The sequence below is a fragment of the Mesocricetus auratus genome, unplaced genomic scaffold, assembly GCF_017639785.1.
Source record: "Mesocricetus auratus isolate SY011 unplaced genomic scaffold, BCM_Maur_2.0 Super-Scaffold_100043, whole genome shotgun sequence".
In the NCBI taxonomy this organism is placed as follows: domain Eukaryota; kingdom Metazoa; phylum Chordata; class Mammalia; order Rodentia; family Cricetidae; genus Mesocricetus; species Mesocricetus auratus.
Window position 1 is genome coordinate 6,713,479 of NW_024429220.1, and position 26,983 is coordinate 6,740,461.

General features: G+C 41.8%; 1 protein-coding gene across 5 annotated transcripts in view; it reads right to left on the bottom strand.

Moving 5' to 3' along the window:
• Positions 1-26,983, bottom strand: part of Reln (reelin) — a 437,778-nt gene that overhangs the window by 177,597 nt on the left and 233,198 nt on the right. For all 5 annotated transcript variants that reach the window (XM_040735124.1, XM_040735123.1, XM_040735122.1 and 2 more), the window contains exons 9-10: positions 14,798-14,894; positions 12,503-12,743 (exon numbers count right to left, since the gene is read on the bottom strand). In XM_040735124.1, the coding sequence (XP_040591058.1) occupies positions 12,503-12,743; positions 14,798-14,894 (338 nt within the window). The remainder of the gene's footprint in view (positions 1-12,502; positions 12,744-14,797; positions 14,895-26,983) is intronic.

Below are 26,983 nucleotides of genomic sequence, written 5' to 3' on the forward strand. Positions count from 1 at the left end.
AAAACAATAATTAGAGAAAAAGAAGTAAGGAATATTTGGGGGAAGGTAGAGGTTATGATATGGGAATGGCTGGAGGGAGAAAAGGGGAAAATGACGTAATTATATTTTAATTTAAAAAATTAAAAAAACCAAAACCAAGCAACCAACCAAAAGAACACAAAGATGTTATGTTGACCCAGTCTGCAGACTGGAGCCTGGCTACCAAGGTCATAGACAGCTGCACCGGGAATCTTGACACTATTGCTTTGTCAGTGGTCTTCTAGAACCCAAACTGACTATAGCTGGTAAAACCAACAGGGTTGTAGTTGATGGGCTGGTGCACTGGAGTAGAAAATAATTTTCAGAAGTTCAAGAGAGCAGCAGCATATGATCTTGAGGGAGTCCTTTCACAATACTAAGACATATGCATGTCTTCTGGGCTCTGTCATCATTTTAGATAATACTTAGTTGTGGCAGGCACGGACTGCTTGGGACTTTCATGTGTAATGAATACAGATTACTCATGGACGGTAAACTGAACCCATTTTATGCAATCCTTAGCACAGACAAATCGGTCAAAAGGCAGAATTCAGCCCATTGCACAGTAAATAAAAACTGTCATATGAAGATACCTTTTAAGGGTTTCTCCATCATGCCCACCCGAAACAGAACCAATGCTAATAAGAACAGCAAAGGTTATTTGCCTAAAATAACCCACTGAGTGCTAGGTCTGGGCCTTCATGATTTTCCTCGCAGTCAGAACCCTAATCAGCTGTGGCCTATGGGTATCTAAAACTGAAACCCAGACTCAGACAGCAGCGGGAACGGTGATACCCAAGGCAATGGCACACACCAAATACTCGCACATGTGAAAAGAAAACAGTTAGAATGGGATGCTTGTATAACTAAAGAATGGATCACCTAATTGCCTTTGTCATTTCTGGCTAGACATTCATTTAATTATTTAAATGTTGGTTTCATTTACTTCATAAATTTTTGTTAATATTTTAAACGATGTAATTTGTTTCTGCCCTTCTAAGCCCTATATACTTGATGCACATTTGAAGCTAACTTGAGACAAATTTTATGTAAAACATAAAATCATTTGAAAATTTGGTAGTTTATTGCTAACCGCTTTCCCAAAATAAACTAGCATACTCAAAAAAATGAAAGCGTATTCCAAAGATTTTTCAGTAGCTGAGCATATCATTTATAGTTGTGCAACTATTGAAAGTTAATCAAATATACACTTTATCACTGTAAGCACACTCTTACCACCATGTGAAACACAACTAATATTCACTATGACAAGGGTGAAAGCTACATACACTGTGAATAAATTAATATTCAGTTAAATGACTATCAACCAATGTTCATATTAGTAGGCTGTAAAACTAATTTGTCTTCAAGAAATTTCTGTGAGAATCAGAAGGCCGTCTTTTTATACAGTTTTAGAATCTCGTTAGAGTTTCTCTAACCAATTCACAGTGGAGAGCCAGTACTCAACACCAGAGCTCGGTTCAGTTCAGACAGACATGGGAGCACTGGCAAACAATCGTGTCAAGGTCCCTGGTGCAGCTGGGCTTTGGAAATGTCCTATTGGGTTTAAATCGTGATCTCAGTTACCCCATTACCCTCTCAAGTGCGCCCAATATCCTTGGGGTTGCACACAGAGGTGAATACCCGAGTTGATAACAATAGATCTATTGAGTCCCCTTCTGTCTAAGAGTTTGGTCATATACAGGACTTGTATTATGAGTCCTGGGTAGGATACCAGGCTAGCGTGTTCTCATTCAAGGATCTTGAAACTTATTGCAGGAAGAGTTTGAGTGCCTGGGGCTCAATGTTTTGAAATTATCCTGGTTCCTTAGAAACTCTCCAAACTGAAGTCTAGATGAATCCCACATGACAAACCCTGGATGTCCAGTGGGCTTCTCAGCCTCTGCAGGAGAATCCAAGGTCTGCTTGCTTAGGGGCTATGTGAGCTTCTGCCTCCAATCTGACTCAGTTAAAGAAGCACTCACGAGGATCAGGGACTCAAAGCTGGGAAGACATACCCCTGGAAGCCGAAAACAACCAAGGGGATAAAGAATGAAAACCCAGGTCACATATCCATCCTCAGGGGCTCTGGAGGTTGGGAGAGGAAGGCACGAGAGAGCACATTTCTTCTACCTGATGGCTGAGGCACAAGCCATTTTGCCCCATAGGTGTCAGCTTCTCAGGGTGAAGAATGAAGTCAATAATTTCTGCTCTCTTGATACATTGTGAGAAGAAGCTCAGAGATTTGGAGCAGTTCTTTTTAAATTTCTAAGTGCCAACAATATCTATTTCTGAATACATACTTTTAAAGATATGTACTATTATATTTTATAGTCTTAGTAGTAGCTGATAGAGAAATAGAATAAGTATATTTTTGTTTCTCACAATTATTAAAATTTCTCAGATCAAATTAAAATTTAGAAAATTCTACAATATAGTAAAAAAAAAGCACTGCAACATTCACACATTGTTAGAGCAGATAAAACCATCAGTTAGAGTTTAAAAGTCCTCCACATTTTGGAAGATTGCCAAATATTCTCCTAAGAGATGAAAACTCAAGAATATGAGATGACTAACACCACTTTTCTTAACAGATGAACTTGCATTGAATGACATCAAAATCTAGTATACTAAAAACCCAAGTGAAACATGTATTGAAACTATGAAGACTTTCAGAAAATTAACAATTACAAACCTAAACAACTTCAACAAAAAAGTCATGTAGCTGAGTTGATAGGTAATAATATATTACTTATTTGATAAGTAATAATATATTAGTCATTTATTTGGGCTAAATAAAGCTAGTTCTATTTTTCTGTTTTTAGACATTCATATGTGCCATCAATTACCATATTAATTACTTATTTATTATTTTAGCATTGGAAAATCATTTATACTTAAGTAGCAATGAATCTCTAATTTTGATATTTCTATGTGTTTATGTGTTTCCCTCAGTTCCCCCCAATGTATTTCTCTGCTTTGCTGCTACATGGATTTCCTTTATTTGACAAACAGAACACAGTGTAACTAAGTGACAAAAATTTGCCACTCAAAAAAGCATCAACAGGAAACATCAGTGCAAATTCCTTAATATGACGTGTCCTTGGCCACAATTCAGGCTAGCATTTCTAAGCTTGCTCCTTCTACTCTGCTGCAAATGTTAATGACTTCACCTCTGTACTTGTAAAAAGTACTTAAATCACCTTTATCATTGTTTAATTGGGCTTTCAGAAAGAAAAGCTCGGAGAGACTCTTAACATTATCTCTCTAGGGCCTTGCGACCCTGATGATTCTTTCCAGTTCCACAGCCTCACAATCTACTTCTTGATGATAGCGATTTTGCTAAAAGGTGTACAATGGGCATTTGGGCAATGCCAGTTCGTAGAGGGTTAGCGGCAGATGGGAAGAAATCTGCCCAGTGTACTGTTCCCTCCACGTGAGCCGAGAGCCATCCATTTCTTCCATTAAGGAGTTGTCACTCAGCCCACCCAGCTGGAAGACCATTTTTGATAGCCAAGCTGGCTGGTGGCAGACAATTCAGATACAAAGTGCACTTTAAAGGGAGCTAAAACATCATCTGTAGGAAAATTGAAAATGCATGGCTTCCACCACAGCCAACTTTTTAATGACTGTAATATTTTAAGTGATTATTTTTGCCACTTCAGATTGCTCCTTAGAGAAGAGAAGATTTTAATTAAAATTTAGGCAATGCAAACAGATGAGATATGAGGAGCAGAGGAAAGAGAAGTAAGACGAAGAAAATTAATTAAAATGGCATTGTTGGCAGAGCCATAAATTAGCTAGTGTCTGGCTGGAAATAAAATATATTGGCATGTGAACTTCCCGAGGAAAGTAAGATGTGTGCTACGTAGCGGCTGGAGGTGACTGGCCGCTAGCCTGCATACGGTGTGCATGCTGAACCTCTTGTCACCTCTTCCCTACGTTCTGGTTCTGTGGTCTTGAAGGGTACAGACTTCCTCTTATAAAAATAAAAAGAAACCCCCTTAATAGGAAGAGAACAGTTTTCTCTTGAGACAAGATAAAATTCTATTATTTTCTGCACATTCAATTTCTAGGTAATTTAATGCCAGTTCCAAACCTGGAAACTTGGCTGTGAATGCAGTCCAGGTGCAGGAGGGCTGCTGTGAATTTTCTTTAGTCAACACAATAGATTCAACCATGGTGAGTGGATTTTAAGGAGCCCAAAGAGTGGGGTTTTTTTCTCATTATTTTCTGGGATTATTAAACATTCACATTTGAACCACACTGTAGTAGCATTTACAAAGATCCCACTTTATGGTATGTTTTGCGACAAGTGTATAATTACTTCACAATAGTGTCAGCTCTGAAATGGCAAAAGGGACAGGTCGGAACTGGAACAGTGAGAGGAGGAGTAACAACATGAACTCCATAGGACAGTTGTTGGCCCTGTCTGTGGTCATCAACTCGATTTTCAGTGTTAGCTTTTCATACTTGCCTTCTCAAATTAAGGCGAAATATGCTAGGCATAAAATGGAGAGCTACAGCATAGCCTGGCATGGAAGAGGCCAGTTTTACAATAAAACAGTTTTGGCTTCAACACTCAAAGCCGTTTGAGATGTTGGAGCCTCTGTTTTCCCGTCTTTGAAATGGGGATAAGGAATAGACAGGAGGTCACAGGGAACATGTTTGGAGATAGCAGTATAAGGAATCCAGAAATGCTACTCCATCCTTTGTTTTTGTGCCATATCTTCAATCGTTTGCTTAAGAACCTCACTTCAAAGATGCTACCACCCAAGCTAATTTGTTAGGAGCTATAACATGCACAAAGATGATGGGAATGTTACCACACAGAAGAAAATAAGCTTTACCTACTGAATACTGTGCTAACTTAATCAGAGGTTAAGAATATTGGTTTTAATCGCAGACAAAACCAAAAGGTGCACTGGGCTCTGGGGATTTGTCTGAATGTTTATCTTCTGTCGAATTTATCAAAATTGGCTGTTCCTATGCTATTGTCAGTCTTGTTACGGTGACCTGGCTCATGTCCATGTTTCACTGATGCTATTCCATGTTAATTAGTATACAAGCAGACCTCACTGGGGGAGATTGTGAAAAGCACACTTCCACATTTAACCCTTCATCCCCAAAGTACTCTTATTAGCTTAACAAATTATATTCTGCCGCATTTTATAATATGTACCCACCTCTTGGGGGAAACACAATAACAAGAGCAGAACAATCCAGATGAAGCGTACCTCAAGCAGAGGGAATCTGGGTAGACAGCATGCAATTAGCCAAGCTGGAATCTAGCCAGGAAATCACAGTTACCATTCAGACGCCTAATGGAAGAAGACATGGGAACATGGCTGGCCTCGAGTCTTACTGCACTCAGGTTTGTCCTCATTAGAAGCCCGGTACACAAGTCCCTTAGCTCACATGTCTGACAGTTTCAAGTGCAGCGACCTGCAAAGCATATTTTGCCAAGTGAATCTGATCGCTTCCTATTTGTCCTTTTACCTTGTAAGGAAACAGAATTGTGAAATGAGCTCAGAAGGTACCGAGTGAATGTTACATGGAAGACAAACTGGGCGCCCGCATCAGGTGTTGCTCTTCAGAGGGGGGCTACTCCAAAAGGAAGGGTCAAAAATGATTTGGCTCCTCCTTGACTTTCCTTCATCGTTGTCAAATACTTTTTTTTTTCATGTGCCTTGCTTAGCAATAATTTTCAGCCAAATTCATTTACATTTTCTCTTAATTTGAATATGATTTTCTTCTTCTCCACTGATTCAACTATTTGTGACAATAACAGCACTAGAGGGGCTGACGGCAGACACTGAGAATTAAGCTACATTTCTGATTTGGGGCTTGAGACTTGCCTTCTGTCCAATGGAGCAACAAACAAGTTTGTTAAATTCACTATGCATAAGAGCAGTAAGAAAATTAATAACTCTCTTGTTCTGGTTTAATGGTTTCCTTCAATGGTCTGTTGACTTACCTAATAGCTTTTGTCTTCATTGGGGCTTTTTGGTGTTTGTTATACTAATAAGCCTGTCCCCATTGCCTTATTATCAAAGGTGATGTGGCAAAGAAACAACGGGAGTCCGATGACAAAACAATGACAAGTCTCTTCCAAAGCTTGCAACTTAATTACTCCAAATCCTTGGTGTGAACTTGCAAACTCCAGTAAACCGCCTCTTAAAAGAGTTTCTTTTCAAGCACACATGTTCATATCATAGCTATTCCCAAGAGCAACCATTCTAACAGCATTAGTGGCAATTAGGGTTGATTTACTTCTCAACACAACTTGACATAAATATGTACAACAGGTGATCTAGAACTCTAGGCAATTGGGTAATAAACAGAAAAAGATCAGTAGGTAGGGCAATCAGAATGGGACGATTTCTAAGCATGAGAGAGGCACACGGGACAGCACCCATGTCACAGTGGCCTGCTTTTAATCTGTAGGTCAGTCCCAGCATTGACAGAAACCAGTGATTTATGCTCTTGCAAGCTCAGGGGGAACCAGGTTCATTGAGCAGAGAGAAACACTCATAATGGATAGTGAACAAAGCATTCAACTTTTTTCTGCTTGTCTTTTACACACACACACACACACACACAGAGGAGACAACAAGGATTCATGGATGATTTATACTTTCAAGATAAAAGTTGTGCCTGCCATCAAAGGTGTGATAAACAGACAAACAAAACGAAACAGCTGCTTGACCAACACATGTCCATGGCATATTGATTCATTCAGGATTCTACTTCATGGGGTTCTATTAAAAATCTGGCACTAGTGAGATCTTCACAGATCTACAAGAATGACACCAACTGGCTACCTTAAATGCCTCCCATGATAATGAGATTGATGACTACCTTATATGCCATCCTAGAACTCTCATCCAGTGGCAGAGGCAGATACCCACAGCTAAAAACCGAATTGAACTCCTTGAACCCAATTGCAAAGAGGAGTGATGACCAAAGGAATCAAGACCAGGCTGGCGAAACTCACAGAGGCAGCTGACCTGAACAAGGGGGGAGGGAATGCATGGATCCCAGACTGATGACTGAGAGGCCAGCATGGGACTGATCCAGACACTCCCCACACACACACACATCGTGTGTGACCCAGACCAGGGTGTCAGAGAAGAGGCCTCAGCAATCTGTGGGACCTTAGAGAGTAGAGCATACAAATAGATTCTGGGAGCCCATTCCACATGAAGTGATGCTATCTTAGCCTAGACACATGGGGTATGGCCTAGGCCCTTCCCAGGATGATATGACAGACTCTGAAAATCCCTCATGGAAGCCCTTACCCTCCCTGGGGAGTGGAGGAGGGATGGAGTGAGGTGGGGGGCTGGGAGGATTGGGGGTTGGTGGAGGAGGGGAGGGAGAGGGACTGAGAGTAACATGTAAGAAGTTAAAAAAAAGAAAAAGGGAAAAATTTTATTGTTCATCTTCTTGAGAATAAGAACAGAAAGTTAGGTTTCTTATAGTGTGATAAGCTCTACTTAACTAGTAGGTTCGCTTAAAATGTTTTTTTCATCTTGTTTCCTTGTTTTTAATGCACTTGGAAAATCAAAACAAAAGAATAGAAACAATTTCTGACTAGACATAGCTCTTTCTAGCTCGTTTATCCTTGGCTGTCCCAGTAGCAATTGGCTGATATTGGCAACCTCCTCTTTCATGGCCCAGGGATGGAAAGCAGGCAACTTTCCATCCTCCAGACTTACAAGACTCTGCCTTTGAGCCAGAAACTTAGAATCCTCTCCACCAACTGCAAGCTGCATATGTGAAAAGTAGAACAGATGACCCTAATGAATTTGTTGAGACATTCCGGGAGTGGCATCCAAAATCGAGCACAGCTGTCAGTGCTTCCAGTCTCCCAGTGGCCAACACCCGTGCAAAGCTGAAGGCAAGGTTTTCCTCCCAGGCCTGTAGCTGCAAGCCTCCATGTGATGCTACCAATGTAACCGGCGTTATCATCTATCGTAGCTACATCTATGCTACTGTTATCATTTCCATCCATTATCGTCAAGGATCCGTGCAGTTTTCACGATACTGCAAGAATCATTCCTGAGTGTGAGAACCTTACCCAGCATGAAATGCTGGAACTTGATAGTCTTAAAAGGGAAGAGTCAAAATATTCTGTTCTTATCCTTTAATCCTTGATTAAACCAGAGTCACTCGCAGCTGGTGCACAGGCGTAGCCTTGAGATTACTCATTCTCCATCACCAGGTGGCAAGGTGGCACCTCTGACGCTTATCCCTGTCACTTGACCACCCACAGTTGCCAGACAGAGGCCCTACATTGATGAACAATACCATAACCCACTTTGGAGCAGTATAAACTGACGCTAATTCATTACTCTAGAAGTTAAGCCTCATGCTGTGAAGGAAGGCAGAGGGGCTAATGTCAGCAGATGAAACAGGTGATCATTTAACTGCGAGTGGCTTTCAGTTCTCCTTAGTACACGACCTGCTCCTGCGCTGAGGTTGCTAAGGCGCTTTTAGCCCATGCCCTTGTGTATTTACAGGCATTTAAAGCTGCACGAACTTGGCGTGAGCAATGGGTACACTGGGAGTTGTGGGAAATGAAACTTAAGATGGTAATTAGAAGCACAATAGAACGAGGTGCTCTTTTCCTTTTAGGTGGGAATGTTTTCTGGGAAAACCTGGAGAGATGGGGCAGGCACGGCTGTGGGCACAAAATGATGGAAGAGAACATTCATGGCTACCTGGAACCTCGTACCGTTTTCTTCAGCCTGCCAACTCAAAAGCTACAACAAAGAGCTGGGATGCAGCTCAGCAGTAGAGTGCCCGGATGCCTCACACGCAGGTTCAATCCTCCCCCACTCCTCTCTTAACCATGCTGATTTCTCTATGGACTCAGTTAAAATGTAACTACCTCGGAAACGTTTAATAAACATAAAAGACAAAGCGGGTCTAGCAAATACATGTAATCCTTACAGTTAAAGTCCAAAATAAATCAATGTTTAAAACACTAAAATTAAACAATAAACATTTAAAACAAAAAATTAAAACTTTAAAACATTTAACCCACAGGGACATGGATGCTTTCTAAGTAGTTGTGTTGGATTCAGCATTCATTGCAGAGGCCACTGAGGAGAGACAAATAAATCTCATATAGTTTAAAAAAACTTATTTTAGAATTCTGGATTATCTGGCCAATGAAAAGGTTTTCATTTTGAGATATTTGAAACAAAAATAAAAAGAGTGGTCATTCAAACAAGTTAAAAGGATAAATATTAGATTTGACTATGGCATTTACTTCAAGTTTTCAAAAGAAACATCAAGAAGAACTTTTGTCTTGCAGGTGTCTTAAAGACAATGCAATAAATCATTAACATAGTGACATTTTTTTCTTAGTAGACCAAGGTTTCTTGGAAATTCCCAGTTGTGTGGTTAGTAAGCTTATGAATGGGACAAAAGACCAAAACAGAAAAAAGCACTTATTTTTCTACCCAAATTAATTTAATGTAGTCAAATTTTTCTACTGAAGAAAAAGCAGACTTCATGCATTTCTATCATGGGTGGCATTAAGAAGCCAAGCAGCTAATAGATTAGTACAGTAGCTTGTAATACGAGATAGAAATGCACATGTATGTAGTAGAGGGTATGAGGGTCAGGTATAAATAATGATGCTGGAAAAGGATTCAGTACCTGCTGTTAGCACAGAGAAACCCAGCAGAAGGCCTTCTCCAGCACAGTGGCAAGAAGACATCCCACAGAGTATCACTGACAAAGGCTCTCTGTGCAGAAGGACTGTGCGGACTCTTTCTAAGGGAACCGCAGCTTTGGATTGTATTGGGAATTTTTTCGTGAGCGGTCTTGTGGGATGCTTTCCTGAACTGAGCAGAGGGTATGCCCGATTCCAAGACCAATGGACAGCTGTAACCTCAGCACCTCCAGCTGCAATGGCTACAAGTTCTGTGTTGAGACTTCACTAAATAATTTGCAATCCTTTTTTCTTGTACAGTACTGAAATAAATTGTTAAAAAATTTTTTGATAGTGAATATTTATTCATTGAGGTCAGATTCCTTTGGGTAGATGCTAAAAATAGGACATAACCAGCATAATTAAAACAAATACAAAGAATGACTCATGTTTTAAATATGGTAATTATCAAATAATGGTATTGTTTGATTTGCCTGCCTTAAATGCCATAAGCAGAGTATTAAAAAAATTGACAAAACAATCAGCTTATGGCTGTTTCAATACTCAGTGTATTGTTCCACTGAAATAAATATCAGGCGGGGTGATCTAAGGCACCAGGCTCAAGCTCAGTTACCTGAGATAAATTATTAAAGGGACAAGCAAGCTGTGCTTGTGACTCGGGCATCTAATTCTAGATGCCAAAGGAGCAGAAGAGGCAGAGGGCAGAGGGCACAAGGCATTGGTACCGTAAGCATCTAATTCTAGATGCCAAAGGAGCAGAAGAGGCAGAGGGCAGAGGGCACAAGGCATTGGTACCGTAAGCATCTAATTCTAGATGCCAAAGGAGCAGAAGAGGCAGAGGGCAGAGGGCACAAGGCATTGGTACCGTAAGTTTGAAACCTATATGGTGAGTTCAAGGCCAACCTGGGCAATTTGGTTAGACCTGGCACCCCAACCCCAAACAGTAAGAAAGGAGTTGGGGATATAGCTTTGTGGGAGAATGCTTGCCTAGCATGTATAAGGTCCTAGATAATTTCCTACATTACTTACACAAAAAAGTAAAAATCCTTTAAATCGTTATATTCCCTTAGCTTCCCTTCTTGTGATCTCACCCCTATCTAGCACAGGATTGTTTTCCATCAATAAGTGATAGCTAAAAAATTTTTAAAAAGATCTGTAAACTGGATTCGCAATTTATTTCCACACTGGAGACTCACAGGGCCGAATAGCATTTTTCATATTGTTTCTTTATCACAGTTCCTCATCAGACAAGCTCATAATTGCTGTCCCCATTCACTGATGACAACTGCCAAAATTGCATCTGTCTAACTTTGGACCCGTGTCTCCTGCCAACCACTTACTGTTTGGCCCCAAGAACATCAGAGTTATGGTCTGAAGTAAAGCCACCTCTCACCTTCCTGTGAACCTGTTCCTCCTCCTAGACCTGCTTCAGAGAGCAGCACCCCTGGCCATCTAGCTGCCCAAACCTGCCTTTCACGCCCAGCATCCTTCATCTTCTTTATCAGTTCCAACATCCTCCATTCCCTTGCTACAAGATCTGCCATACGCTCGCATGTCTCCATCCTATCCCCTCTGATCCTGCCTAACAAGAGCTCCCATTCAGCGACCTGTGGGCAGCCGACTGGGGCTTTCCGTGTACTCCTTTCACTGAATGTTCTCTCTTAGGAGAGCAATTTCAAATACCAAATTGGATTGGCTCTGACGTAAATGACTCCAGTGGATATGAGCTTCAGATAGAGTTCCAATACTATACCCGCTAGCAGACCTTCAAGGTGTCCTCACTTGCCGTGCACCAGAACGGCACTTACTTACCACATGTCTCAAAAAATACTGGAGAACGATTCTGAACTCCATTTAAGGGTTTTTGCTTCATGCATCACCACCCAGACCAGTGGTTCTCAACCTTCCTAATGCTGCAACCTTTCAACACAGTTCCTCATGGTGTGGTGACTCAGCCATAACATTATTTTGAGCTACTTCATGACTGTTATTTTGTTATTGTTATGAATCATAATGTAATTATCTGATATGCAGATATCTGATATGTGACCCCCAATGGGGTTGTGACCCACAGATTGAGAACCACTGATCTAGACTCTGTCTTACTTGGGGCTGCTGCTAGACAATATTGTAGTCTGGAAAACTGGAAATAGGAACCGCTGTTCCTAACAGTTTTTGAAGTCAGAGTCTGTGATCAAAACTCTGGAAGACTTAGTAAGTGTGTACATGTCCTTTTCTTCCGGGCTTCACATACTGAGGGCACTCACAAGGGCTTCACTCTTCTGAGTGAAAGACCTCACAAAGGCTCTACTTTCCAGCCAATATGACAGTATTGTAACACATGACTATGGAAGATGGAGACACTCAGTTCAAACCTCGATGCCTGAGATCTCCAATCCCTAGAATGACAGTTGTCCTCTAAGCAACCACCCTTCAGTATCTGCTAACATTCCCCATTTTCTGGATAACTTTCCCAGAGCTCCACGCCTGGATTTGATGCTGTCATTTCCCAGAAAGTGACAACTAGGCTGTTCTGTATTTGCACAGATATGTGCTGTCTGCTTCTGCTAAATTAATAGCCACCAAAAAAAAAAAAAAGGGAGGAAATGTAGTTGCCTTTTCACAATTATGTTCTCAGGGTTCAGCCCAATCTGAGTTCTCACAATTGTTGAATGAATGAATAAATGAGATAGAGGAATGTTAGTTAATACTCAGAGTTGTCTTGGGAAAAGTTGTCTTGAAGTGACCAGTTCAGTGAGCCTTGGGTTTCTAAGGGAGAAGGAATGGAAGCGCTCAAACCTTGACTGTTGCTCCCGGGAAGAAGAGCCAGTTGCCTGTGTCCACTGGGTCGAGACTGTCTTCCAGAATGACTCGTCTGTGCGCGGAATTGATGACCAGGACGTTATCCAAGGCCCAGCAGGCCTCGTACACCTCCCCTCCACTCAGGCTCTCCTGCTTCCACTGGAACTGCACATTCTCCCCTTTGGCTTCCTCAGGAAGGTAGAGGATGTGGATAATCGTGCTGACATTGGAAGGGGCCCTGGAAAATGAGGCGAGAAGGGGAGGTCAAGGACATCACCAAGATCCTAGCCTCACTGTGAACATGCGACGTTCGTGGCAGATTAAATACAAGCCCAGCCTTAAGCATCCGCTGCTTGTTATACCTTTCCAATTAAGTGATAGCGGATGACATAGTTAAGGTCTTTTTGAGGGCTTTATATTTGACACAAAGCAGGTACTAAGTGTGTCCAAATAAGCCAGGAAACAATGAAATTAAAAGTGGTGCAAGCTACTATGATTATACAAAAAGAGGCAAATTGTATCTAGAATGTTGGGAACATGGTAGACGTTCTATTTAAAATCACTCACCTGATAAGAAAAGATAGAAATTAATATTGATTCTTTGAAATTATGTGTGGAGTAGAGGTCATTGTATATGATATGTTTAAATATATATATATATACACACACATATACAACAGATTAGTCTTTACATAATAGTTTTAGTCATCAGATACATTTTTATATCTGATGACTGTATTCACTTATACTTACCATTGTATTCAGAGCAATCTTTGAAAAAGGCAATCTAATATGCTTTTTATATCACATCTACTAGAATCTAGCTCTTTCTGCTATATAATAAAAGTTTTATTAGTCATTTTATTCTACCAAGTAAAAATCTGCTGTTGTAAAAATGGTCATTTTAGCTGAGATTAAAAATGGTGCTAAAATGCAAACTGGTGGTAGGCTGGCCTTGCTATAAATCAGTTTTTGAAGGGCTGGAGAAAAAGTCATATTTTTCAGTCACCAGTGAAGCACATATACATCTTCAGAATTGTCAGTGGGGTTATAGATGGTGTATCTCACCTTTGGGGGTAATAAATTTCCTTCTCTTTTACAATATTTCATGGTGAGTATTTTTTTTAGCTTCAAATAATTTAAACTCGTGAAGAGAATATACTTCAGTTTCAGATAGTGGTTAGGAAAAACTTTCATGCTGATCATAAATGGTAAGGGGGATTTGCATTCGGGAGTACAGTGATTTGGGGCACAGCCTAAAACTGAAAGTTCCATTTCATGAAGACAATTTAAGGTACTCAGCTGAATGTGATCTTTGTATATGCAATGTGTAGCTTCATCATTTATCACTTCAGAAGCAACAAATATACATTACAACTTACTTAGGTCATGATATAATATATTAGAAGGAAAGTTGTAGGGATAGAGATGAAATTTCTATATGTATGTTGCTTACATTTAGATGCCTAAGTATCCAGCATGAATACATTTTCAAAAATTCTACAAATTGGAAGGAATAGCAAATGTTATCATGAAGCTGACAGAGAATGATAGAACTCAGCACGCAGTAACCACCCAAAATTATATTTTATCCAGTCACAGCAGCAGGCAGTGAGTCTGCCTCATTGTTTTCCTTTGCATATTACTCCTGAATTAATCATCTGCTTTGAAGTTTATTCCTTGGTTTAATCTCTGCAGCGGTGGTGAGCACGATTCGGGACCTTCTGACACCATCAGATCTTTCCAGCAACAGAGTGCTCCTTCCACCTGGAGCATCCTACTTCACTCTCTTACTGGGGACTCTTGACGTAAGGAAAACACAGGAGGCAGAGATGGGCTTGCGGGACATCAGAGGTTAGGAGACAGAACTGCAGGTGAGACCCAGGAGGCCTACGAACCCCTAACACGTGGGCAGGAACGGGTGCAGGCATCAGTCCCTGGTCATCCCCTCTGGCCTGTGTCACAGGCAAAGTCAGCTCCCGCCCTGCCTGCCACAGCTGGTGACGTTACATGGCAGAGGATGCTCTCTCAACAGTTATGATGCCAAATGTGCTGCAGTCCAAAACGGTTTGGTATAAGGAGTCTTGACAGCAGGAAGTAAAGGATGGGAAAATTACATTTCTAGCAGCAGGTCCCTCAAGCAGGACCAGACATATTATGTGTACCCTTGACTTGAGTAAAGAATAACCAAAGTACTTTCACCATGAAGAAAAAGGTCAGGATAGAGTGAAGCAAACGGAGTAGAGTCTACTCACAACGCGCTGGATGCAAGCACTTTAAATGGTAACAAACCTAATTTTCTCAAGCTGTATCCAGTCGACAGTGTTGTTCTTGGTGTAAGACACAATGATGCTGGGATCAGAATAACTAAATCGGCACGATCCTGACCCTGTAAAAAAGAATAATAATGAACCCGATGATTAAGAAACAACGCAATTATAGATGATCCTTCCCTATAAATATTTTTAAAAATACTGGAGATGTGGCAGGTGTTACTGGATTACAGCCGAGCACTTGATATTGATGACAGAGACATAGCACCCCATTATGAATATTTGGTGCTTACTTCTCATTATTTTCAATACTGGAGTATGAATACCAAAGGAAGTGTTAGAATTGACGAAGCATTTGATTCTTCATTCTCAGTGAGTTCATATAATGAAGACTGGTCTGAGTGTAATTTCAAAGTTCTTAGACAGCCCAAAACAGTCATGAAGCATTTGCTACAAGTTTACTGTAACTAATACAGCAGATTTTTTCATATTGCAATAAAAACAAATGAACCAAAAGGAAAGAAACAGTGCAATTTGTGTTTCACTTTCATCCATCTGTTAGAAGAGCCTCCATCTCAGAAAATAGCATCTGCTGCTGCTTTTATATTTGTAGTAGTCAGGGCTGCCAAGTTTTCCTCAGACCGACTGATTTCATTTCAGTGGTGTTTAGTACAAATCCAGTTAGTTTGCAATTGCCAAGGCTGGCAATGTGCTCGAAGGCCAAACAGCAGTTTTCTTAGACTTATTCTCACAGCCGAAATGTAGGTGAAGAAAGATGAAAGAAATCCACCCAGCTACCCGACCTACTCGGAAACCGGCCTTACGTCATTGTAATTGTTGCTAAATTCTACCTTTCATGAGCAGCTGACTAAAGTAAGGATCATACTGTGCAGCTGGAAACGGAAGCTGCCAGAGCTCGTGGGACAAACTTTAGCACAGACAGGAATGAGGTCTGGCAGAGAATGGTATTTCGGGGAAAGTCCAGACTAGCCTGACAATTTAGATCCTATTTGCAGGCTTTTGGGTTGTGTGTGTCCTAGTGCTTCAATGTCGATGAGGGGGGCGGATCCTTGAAGAGGACAGAATAACCCAGAAGTTACATTCAGAATGCACAGTCTTGCAAACTGTTTACAAAGCGAGCATAGAAAGGATGTCGACACATACCAGATAGACGTCCCAGGATAACAGGCATCATTTTTGTCAGTTTCTTGCACTGCCTTTTCACTGTTTTGAAACTAAACATATGGCACGCCTTGGCTCTGGCAGGTAGCTTGCTTTCCCTCAGCCACTGGATCATCGTCTCTAAAATGAGTTCTTCAATGTGCTCCCTGTCACCACCGCCCAGGGTCCTCATTAGTTCTCGCCAGGTCACCCTCCCTCCAGCCTCACCTGTCCTCACCTGCACGAGCATTCTTCCTGTAAGTGAACGAGGTGTCCTACACCCCCATTTACAGCATCCACCAAGTTCCCAGCCCTTTCAGCACACTTCAGCAGAGTCAAGAAATCAAACAGGTTCCCCGGAGAGAAGAATTGCATCAGGGCGATCAGAGAGGGTTCCAATGGAGGGTGGATGCCTGGGGTTACCGTGACTTGGGTTCGAGGGTACAAGCAGCCTGCCAAGGAACTGAGATGGTGCCTGCAGCTGTTGGGAGCGCCTTCTGGAAAAGTGTTCATCTTTGGATATCTGGCTAACTCAAGCTATTCCTGAGTCACCCTTCCAAGTGGCACCAGTCCAGTGGAAGAATCAGGTCCCATACCCACTCAGAGTGAAGCTGCTACCTGGATGAAAACTGTTCTTCACATAAATCACTATGAGACTGCAGTTCCCTTCTCACATAGATGACAGTCAGTACCCGGAGATTTGTTCTTTCCCAGACTCAAGAGGGTTGCTTAAGCCCTAGTGTGGGAGAAGAGGAGCCGGTAACACTTCACTGCATTCTTGCATACTCTGGTGCCTAATGCTACTTCCTGTACCCAAAGTGATATGCAGAGTTACTGCTTCTGCAGGGCTCAGGTACCTGAAGCAAGTACCTCTTAATTTCCCTCTCACATCAAAGATATCAAACTGACAATCTGAGATGTAAGACCAGACAGTAAGTGTCAAATGCAAAATCCCCTCATGTGCGGATCCATCTCTCCTAAGCAGACCACTCTTTTTTTTTTTTTTTGGTTTTTCGAGACAGGGTTTCTCTGTGGCTTTGGAGGCTGACCTGGAACTAGCTCTTGTAGACCAGGCTGGTCTCGAACTCACAGAGATCCGCCTGCCTCTGCCTCCCGAGTGCTGGGGTTAAAGGCGTGCGCCACCAACACCTGGCTGCAGACCACTCTTAATGCAATCACTCCCTCTAACATAGCAATGGTGTAAGAACTTAATGATGGGGTAATGGGAGGAAGATTGCTGAAAACCATGACAGCAACTATGGTCTAAGAGACGATGTTGCACTTAAAATGGGTCTAAGGTTCGAAGGCAGGCAGCCACGTGCTCTTAATCTCAGTACCCAGAAAGCAGAGGCAGAGGCTACTCTGGTCTATATGGAGAGTTCTAGGATTGCCAAGGCCACACAGAGAGACCTTGTCTCAGAAACAACAACAACAAAAACAACAACTTCAAGCATTTTCTCTGGTTCCTTCCAGCTTATGAAAAGAAGTCTGTAACTTTCCTTTTAATGCACAAGGTTACAAAGTGATAATGTTTAGTGTCTTATTTGATTATTACATAATGAATGTAATAATCTTCTAAAATTTACTAAGGATGCCACAGAACCCAAGAAACCTGGCTACCACATAGTGCTGCAGAAGATCTGCAAGCCCAGTGTTTGAGGGAGGACCACATATTTTATGTGAAGAGACTTTATGAATCCTCGGCCTAGCTGTCTCAGTCGTTACTTTGATGAGATAATAGGTGGTAAAGACAGATAGCAACTGTGGGTCACACTCTTAGGGAGCACACACAACGGTCGTCAGTGACAGACAGTTGTGTGTGCTCCCTAATAGTGTCACCTGACTGAGGACACGTCTGCACTGCAGCATAAAACAAGTCATCTCTTCCTTGTGCTAAAAGTGCTGGGTGCCACCTTGAAACTGTCCTGCAAGAAGCGGCCCTTTATGCTTCACTGAGATGCCTGAGCTGTGGCACCAACTTGTGTCTTTGAATCTGTGCTATTTAAACAACCTCAAGTTATGCACAAGAACGCTGGGTTGCCTTCACAACTTCCCAGTATTTAAATTTCAAATCCTGCCCTCGGGTCATGTTGATAACAATGAAGAAAGTACACCGAGACAAACAAAAATGTGGATGGCAATGTCATTTTTTCACACACAGGTCTAGATACTGCACGCTGTCTCATGCGTGTATTTTCTGCATTCCTCTGGCTGCATGCGCCGTCCTTTTAGCGGAAACTGCACCGCTTTCTTAGCGTCTTCCTTTACCCACCATCCTCACTCTCAGGGTTGTGGCTGTCATCCTGTTTCCTAGCAGACCCAAACTGCTTTAATTCTTTCTGTTCTCCACATGTGGTTCCACTGCCGGCTTCGCGGGCCTTTGTTAAAGTCTATACTATAGGATCCAGAGCGATGGTTAACTCTCTCTGTCACTGGGACAGGCCGGATCTAGAATAGCATAGGGGGCAATCCTCTGGGCATCCGGGAGGGGATTTCTAGATTGGGTTAAGTGAAGTGGGGCGACCCACGCCAAAGGTGACGCCATTGCATGCTGGAGGTTCCTGGTGGAATAGAATAAAAAGGAGACGTGGGTAAGGGAGGGAGCGTCTCTGCTCCTGTTGCTGGGTGGGCCGCGGCCAGCTCCTTCACGCTCCCGCCACTGTGCTCTTTCTGGTGTAATGAGCCGTACTTCAGACCATGAGGCAGAACAGGCTTCCTTAAATTGCTTTGTCAAGTAGTATTTTCATAGCAATGAGAAAAGAAACTCACATATCTAGGTTTATATCTCCCAAGAGATTCAGGGGCTACTAGCCATCTCCAGAAGACATCTAATATTTAGTAGCTCAAAACAGAAGCATTGGTTTTCCACTTTTTAGAGTGAAATTGCATCTGATAAATCTTCTACAGGCTGCCATGTGTAGGGCTAGGAGAACAGGTTGAGTTGGATTGTCAAGTTTATAACCTTTACTTTCACACCTCCCTGCTGTGTGACCTCAGGCAAGATACTTGACATCTCTGTGCCCTGGTATCCATTATAGAAGACTGAGAGAAATAAAGGTAACCCATTTCATAGAACTACTGTGAAGGCTGAGGAGGTAGTTCATGGACATCCAGAAAGCTGTTCTCAGTCTACATTACTCGAGTTCTTAACCTATAATTCACTATCTTAACACTCCATTTCAAAAATTCATTTATTCTAGGCATAGGAATTAATACCTGATCATATCTGTTCCTGAGATAAAATTAAATTTCATTACATTTTATCAAAGAATCATAGTCCATTCCCCCTATAGTTTCTGGCTCTGTGGTTGGGTGACTTACTCTGGAGGGTGCTTTGATTTTCTGCTTATTATGTTAGGAATCTTTGCTTTTTGTTTACTGTGACGCTGGCAAAGAACACATTTTGATTGTAACAAGTTATTTTGAAATGGTGACAACTTAACATGATAATAGAAACAGACCATAGCTTGCTGGAGAGTGTTTGCCTGGTATGTATAAGGCCCTGGGTTCAGTCTCCAGTACTGACAGAAACAACAAACAAAGTAAGAGAAAATGCTGGCTATATCACAGGCTGAAACCATGTGTCTTCTCCTCACTCAAGTTGTTCTAGAGGCTCCATCCCCAGGCAAACCTCAGAGTGAGGGATTTTGGGCTCTGCTCAATGTTAACTCTCATCATCTTGAAGCTGTGTTCCAGAGTGAGGGATTTTGGGCTCTGCTCAATGTTAACTCTCATCATCTTGAAGCTGTGTTCCAGAGTGAGGGATTTTGGGCTCTGCTCAATGTTAACTCTCATCATCTTGAAGCTGTGTTCCAGAGCAGTCTTCTGCTGCCTGTCCTGCGTCACTCCACACTGTTCAATGTTGGGGTGGTGCTGATGAAGGCAGATCCTTGGTCACCAAGCTTGACACTAACTCGTTACTCTCAAGTCTTACAATAGGGGTTTGCAGTAGCTCAGGGATGCACTAAGGCTAACACCACAGATGATGGAAACTGAAACACAAGGTTTGTCCCATATAAAATTACACTGGGACAGTTCTGAATGCCTGTTGGTGAGGACTAACATGGCCATAGCTTGTTTACTAGTGTTGGAAACAGTTCCCTTGGCTTGTATTAACTTGGGCTATACCTTCATCTTGAAGCTTCAAGGGCCTGCACCGCCTCAGGGAAGGGTAGGTGTGTCCCAGGCTTGCTCCGTGGCTGGAAATTGTAGAAGAACTTGGTTTGTCCTACTGAAATCCAGGACTGAGTCTGCCTGTGAGTTCTTGACTGAGTCTGGAATCTTCAAGTCTGGTATTGGGGTGGGAGATATGCCCCATGCTAGCTTACAGGGCCTTTCCACCAGTGGGTGGAGTCTGCTTTCCCCTACTCACACCAGTACCCAGAGAGCAGGGGAGGTGGGACACTCAGCACTTTATCTGCAAACTTCCCACCAAGCCCAACCACCTAGCACAGGCAGGTGTAAACCTTGCCCAGCACTGGGCTTCACCAAAGTGAACCCAGTAGTAGGTTCACCCTAAGGCCTGGACTTGATCTTCACTCCCTTCCTGCACAGTGCAGGGGTGCGGCACTCTCTAGGAGGGGCTGCTTGTGGCTTTAGAGGAGCGCATTGCAGGAACGGTATTCTTCCTATCTTCTGCAATAACTTGTTTTGCTACACTAAAGCAGACCCTATGGTCTCTTACCATATTTCCTTAGCTTTTGTAGAGACAGCTTGGTGTGTGAATAGATTCAACTTGGCTATCTGTTAGGGAACAGTCGTGGGAGTGTGACAGCCACAATCTTGCTCTGCCTCTGCAAGTCACCGCTTGTAAATTCTTGCTTGGTAGGTTTTTCCCTACTCATCAGTGGAAATGCTTTAAGTTCACAGAAAAAGTGGATGAGTCCCAAGACAACCTGCCCGCTTGTTAGTAAGGGAAACATATTAGCACTGAATCTACTTAAAAGAAGAAGGAAAAGGGGTGTGCTATGATTAGGACTGGAGAACAAATCAGGACGCAGAGATAAGAGTGCGTAAAGTCTATACAACTGCTGGAATGGTGATAAATTTGGACTATACGGCCCTCAAACGCAAAGATAACAGAAAATCTGTTCTATTCAAATTTTCACAGTACCCACCCAGAAGTAAAAACCTGCATACTAGGAAAAGAGCTCCTGTGAATTTCTGGGTCCTACCCTACACCCCGCCACTTCCAGCCACTATGTCATGCATCTCGGCTTTGCTTGAATGCATGACAACCAGAAGGTGCGTGGGAGTCAGAGCTGGGCAGACGAGAGCCTGCTACAAGACACTCTTGGACACAAAGCTCCTGTTCGTTCTGTCTCTCTTTGAAAGCACTCTCCATTGCCTGACCATGCCTCCCATGTTCAGAGCACGTTAGGACTGGTTTCTGGGCCTTTATTTCTTCTTAGGATCATGACTTAAGACTGTTGTTGGTTTGTTATTGATAAAGAGAGGACAACACAAATACTTAAGCACCTTAAACACCTTTGTGGTCATGATCTCGGCTCTCTCTGGTCAGCACTAGACAAAGAGCATGGTACCCTGCCTTGAGAAGATAGACGCTGTTTGATGGACATTATTTCATACTCCCTGCACGCCCAATTCTGCGCCATTCCTGTACTCCACCATTACCTCCTAAGAGGATAGGCTCTCTCACCCAGATCACTGTGATAGTCTCCTAACTGGGCTCGCAGAACAAACACGAAAGGTTAACATTCCAGGAATTTTCTTGATTAGTCATTTCATTTAAAAATCCATCAGAAGCTCTTTCAAAAAGACTTTATAAATTGCTACATTCTATAAAAAGGAAGCAATATACCAAAAAAATTCCGACTCAGATTGTGTGTGTGTGTGTGTGTGTGTGTGTGTGTAGGCCCAGAAGAGAACCTCAGCTGTCAGCCTCAGGAACTGTCCATCTTGGTTAAACAGACAAGGTCCCTTGCTGACCTGGAGCTCGCCCAATAGGCTAGGCTGCAAACTCAGGTCCTCATGATTGGGAGACAAACATTGTGTCCACAGAGCCATCTCCCCAGCTCCCAACTTAGATCATTTAATTATGGGAAAAGTTAGCCAGATAAGGACAACAGCAATAGACATGATAATGTAGATGGGGAAAAGCCCATGATGCCTCACTCTATACAAAGAACTACAGGTATCTAATGAATGCTGAGAACAGGAGAAATAGTCTTCCTCACTCCAAAAAAAGAACTACAGGTATCTAATGAATGCTGAGAACAGGAGAAATAGTCTTCCTCACTCTATACAAAGAACTACAGGTATCTAATGAATGCTGAGAACAGGAGAAATAGTCTTCCTCAGGGAGAGCATACCAATTATTTACCCAATACCAAATGGTCAGTCCTCAAAATATACATGCAGGAATCATTGTACAGACTGAGCAGGTTGTCCTTATACATTTAGGAATACTGCCCCTCCCAATGTAGCTACAATTGATGGAAAAATAGGCCATGAGTTTGAAAGAGAGCGAGGAGGGGTACATGGGAGGGTTTGGAGGAAGGAAAGGGAAGGGGGAAATGATGTAATAATATTGTCAAAACTGAAAGAAGTAACTTTAAAAAGATAATAACCAGGTATGATACTGTCTCAAAATTAGATGTCAGATTTAAGGTTAAATGTACTCGTAGGCTAATGAATGAATTCTAATGGTGACTTGAAAGTTATCAATGAGCTATATCCCAAGTCCATATCACTGTAATTCTATAAAAAAATTATAGTAAACTTGGTCTGAATCACTTTACTCAGTTAAAGTTGTAACTAAAATTAATTGTGAGCCCTGGTCTTATGTAAACAGTATTGCCCCTATTATAATTTAGAAGAAGTGGACACATAACTTTCTGCCATTCTGGCTTTGTAAATGGAAGCCAGGCCACAAGGATAAGTAATCACTCACTCAAATCACTCCATCACTCAACAAACTATAAAGAGCAAGCACTAATGTCAGGGCTATGTGTGAACTCAGAATTCCACAATCTTATCCTAGATCACTCAACAAACTATATAAAGCAAGCACTAATGTCAGGGCTATGTGTGAACTCAGAATTCCACAATCTTATCCAGTCTTATTTCTCTTGACTTCAGTTGTCATTCAGGACAAACAGATCCCAGCCTTTCTCCCCTAAGAGGCAAAGCATTCTTTATTGATGACATTTCCACAGGTTCTGTCGCAGCCAGGGATCTGTATGTATGACTCTTACAGTGGCCATCCCTTCTGCTGGGTTCACTCACACACGTCAGGCTTCTGCTGAGTGAACTCTCAGAAGCCTTTACCTGGCCACCTTCAATGAGATTCTCCCCCATCACTCACTGAGCCCAGATTTAATTTCCTCATTGCATTGCTCTTGTGGAGCTCCTCTTTCTGCAGAGTGGAGACAGAAACTCCTGGCAGCAACAGGGCAGCCCACTGATGTCTTTTAAATGTGTACTAAGACAATCTGTTTACAGCGGCACACGAATTACCAATGATGCATCTCTGTTCTTTCTTTAGCATTGTCCTTTGGTGACATAAACCAACAACTGGTAAAATAAAGATACAACAAGTAGGTTCCACATTTCTTGTGTGGGCCACCTTAACTAGGACAGTCTCCATAGTGACCATGTCTTCTGACAAAACACATCCCTGGCTAACTCGTGGTTCACTCTTTAAACCTAGTTCTAAGATGTTAGGACACAGTGCCAAAACATTTAATCAACTAAGAAGACAAACACTTGTCTTTAACAAAGTGTTGCTAGGGGCATATTTTCCTCCACTTTCTCAAGGGTGGCTAAAGGGTTCATTTCCCATGTTTGTGTGTCATTATATATGAGTTATAAAGTCTCACACTGTGAAATACTGTGAATGTAAAAAAAAGAACTTGGCTTCAAAACCTACATTGATGTGTACCACTCATTAGGGGTCAGATCACAAAATGCAGCAGAATATAGAGATCGTCATGGTTCCTGTAGATAGCTATGATATAGGCAAAAGCAATAGAATAAAAAGAGGTGTCTTGAATGCAATGGAAACTTAAAAGGAAAACAGAGGCAACTGGCAGAAGAATAAAAGGGAGTGAAATGGTTATCAGAATGTAAATATAGACACATGAGTCAATGCAACACATAGAAATACAGGACTTAATTCTGACATGTTTAGTATGGACAGAGATGCAATTACCATTAAGCTGGCTTGCAAGTACTGGCACCTTCCAAGACCCTTCTGGGGGCTCTAACAATGTGCTACGTGGGAACATTTAAAATACTTGCTGTCTCCAGTCTTAGTACTCTTGCATGCTGCCCTCATGGAAGCCAGTGGTGACAGCAACCAAGGTTGCATTGGGAATTTACATAAGGAAAAACAGATTTGAAGAGACGTCTATCGTGGGTTGCACTGACGTTCTTCTGTAGTTTGCATCTATTTTAGAATATAGTTATTCCCAGTATGAAAAGAGCTACCAGGAACTCCTACAGCCCACTGTGCTGACGCACATAGCACCATGACTCAAAGACAATGATGACACATCGGTTAATGAATGATGTCAATTCAAATATTAGTTTAAGATTAGTCACTGCACAGAGAAAGTTAAAAGTGTCCTGAAATCTAAATGACACCTTTTCCTGTTTAATGCTTATCTCCAGGTTTAAGTGTCATTATTAGAAAGCAGCAGGCATGATAAAATATTAAACATCAAAAATTAGAGACAGAATTACCTCTCTGGGCTTTTGATAGAAAGTACTGCAAAAATGTTTGTTATATAATAAAATATCTCAAGAGCATGCAGCCAGTGAACATAGGTCAAAATTATAGGGTCACCAAAAAATTATCCAAGAGGGTTTAGTTCTTGATTTTGTAATGTCTGTAGAATTGTTGATTTCTAAAAATATGAAAAGTGGTTGTAATTTTTCATTCTAATTCTACAATTTTACATTTTTTCCCTTAGAGAAACTCTTGCCACACACAGCAAGTTTCATGTGTGTCCAAGAGCCCTAGTACCAGAGAAGAGCAATCAACACCCCCAACTTTGTCTTCTACCTTTCTGAGCATGGTGCAGTCAGTGCTGCCTGTATTTTAACACTAGAAAGAGAATGGAGATGAGTGTGTCTAGACCCAGTTATGCTGGAATGTGAAGAATCTGCACAGTGGATATTTCATTTGTTTGTTTGTTTGATTTTTGGGGGGTATAGGGCACAGGGTCTCAATATGTAGTTCTAGATGTCCTAGAACTCACTGAGATCCATTTGCCTCTGCCTCCCAAGAGTTAGGATTAAAGGTGTGTACCGCTATGCCTGGCTGTTGAAACAATATGCTGTATATAGCAAATGCATATTAAAATAAATAAATAAATAAACAAATAAAATAAATAAACAAAAATGTGTTGAAGAATGAGAACTTAACATTTCTGAAATTCTTTTCTCTATTACTGAATTAAAATATTCTGGTAAGGAAATGAATTCCATTACCACTGGGTTGGGATTAAAGAAATTACTTTTTAGCAGTTGTTTGCTTACATGAGAAGTATTTGGTTTTGGAGTTGAACATCAATAAAATCCTGTGAGCCCCAGAAGTTAAATACAGGCTGAGGAGGACCAGCAGTTTCTAGTGCCTGCTCCCTGGAGAGCTTCTGTGACAATCTGATCCACTGGGGACTCCATGGAGCTACTAGAGAGTTAATAGTCTCAAGAACAGACTAGCACATGAGTAAATAGCAATTCTAAGTGGGAGTCAAGTGTAGCCCATCTGAAGCATTCACAGGCTTGTTCACTGTGCTTACTTACCATCCTGTACACACATGAAGACTGTGAATATCTCCTGTGGCCAGGAACTATTAGCAATTCATAAAAAACCTTTCATTTCTTTCTGTCTTGACTGCTGGCATAAGACAAACAACTTTTATAAGCTTTTGGCAAAACATCAAAGCCATCTAAAGACAGAACTATTAGTAACCTCTGGTGAACATTGATGAGTTACTCCTTCCTTGGAAATATAGCTATATAGGTTCTTAATTCTACAAGGTTTAGTAGATGAAAGATTTCAAGTAGTGTGTTTATTAAATTTACAGTTTTCAGAAAGGAAATATGGTACATATACCACATAGCATGCCACACCCCAAACAAAGCTAGTGCAATATTTTATAATCAAGTACATTAATATTTCTGCAGTGAAATGTGTGAATATTCACATAAGTAGTGGAGATAAAGGCTATAAATAGCTTTCAGTCACTCAAGTCAAGTCTTGCTGGCAAATGAATTCAGGTCATACGAGATTTGCCACCACACATATTAAAAAGTAAACCTGGCTTGTGCTTTTCCTGTAGTTTTCCTTTTTCATAATATGAAATTGTAGATTAGGGATTGTGAGGTTGTATCTCTGGCAGCTCTCTCTATTTCTTTTCCCTTGTATAGTAACCAGATAAATCAATTGCATTCCGTCTCTCAAGGCCTGGGTAGTTTTTTACATGGTTATGTCCCTTCCCACTAATCCCAGGACTTTCTAAAGAAAATCAGAGCAGAGCAGAGCACAGCAGAAGGAGCTATTGTCCTCTTGGGGACTGGTAGCCGTTGCAAAGAGCAGCCTCCTGCCCGCCAAAGTTCTGCTTCGAAAACAATCTGCCTTTTAAAATGCAGCACAGCCTCAGAAGGAGGAGAGCACCCATCTCACAGACTTGATAGATGGGGAAGAGCGCTGGCAGAAATCACGCCTGCAGATAACACAGTGGGGCCATAAATACTGCAGGCTCAGGGAGCGTCTGAACAGGGCCCCGTGGAGGACTCTTGTGGCACAAATGCTACTGCTGCCATCACTCATACCTCAACCTCCGAGACGAGCAGGCTCTAGGCGCTGCATGTAAATAAGGGCATTGGATATAAAAACATCATAAAGCTACGGAATGCATGCAATATGGCTGCTTAGGGCTCCTTGCTATGATTAGAGCAAACCTTAGCAGGATCAACATGACCCTTTATCTTTCAAGGTGGGTGAATGCAGGACAAGACTATTAGCTTGAGGATGAAGAGAAAGAGATGAATTAGCAGCTTCGAGGAAAGCTTT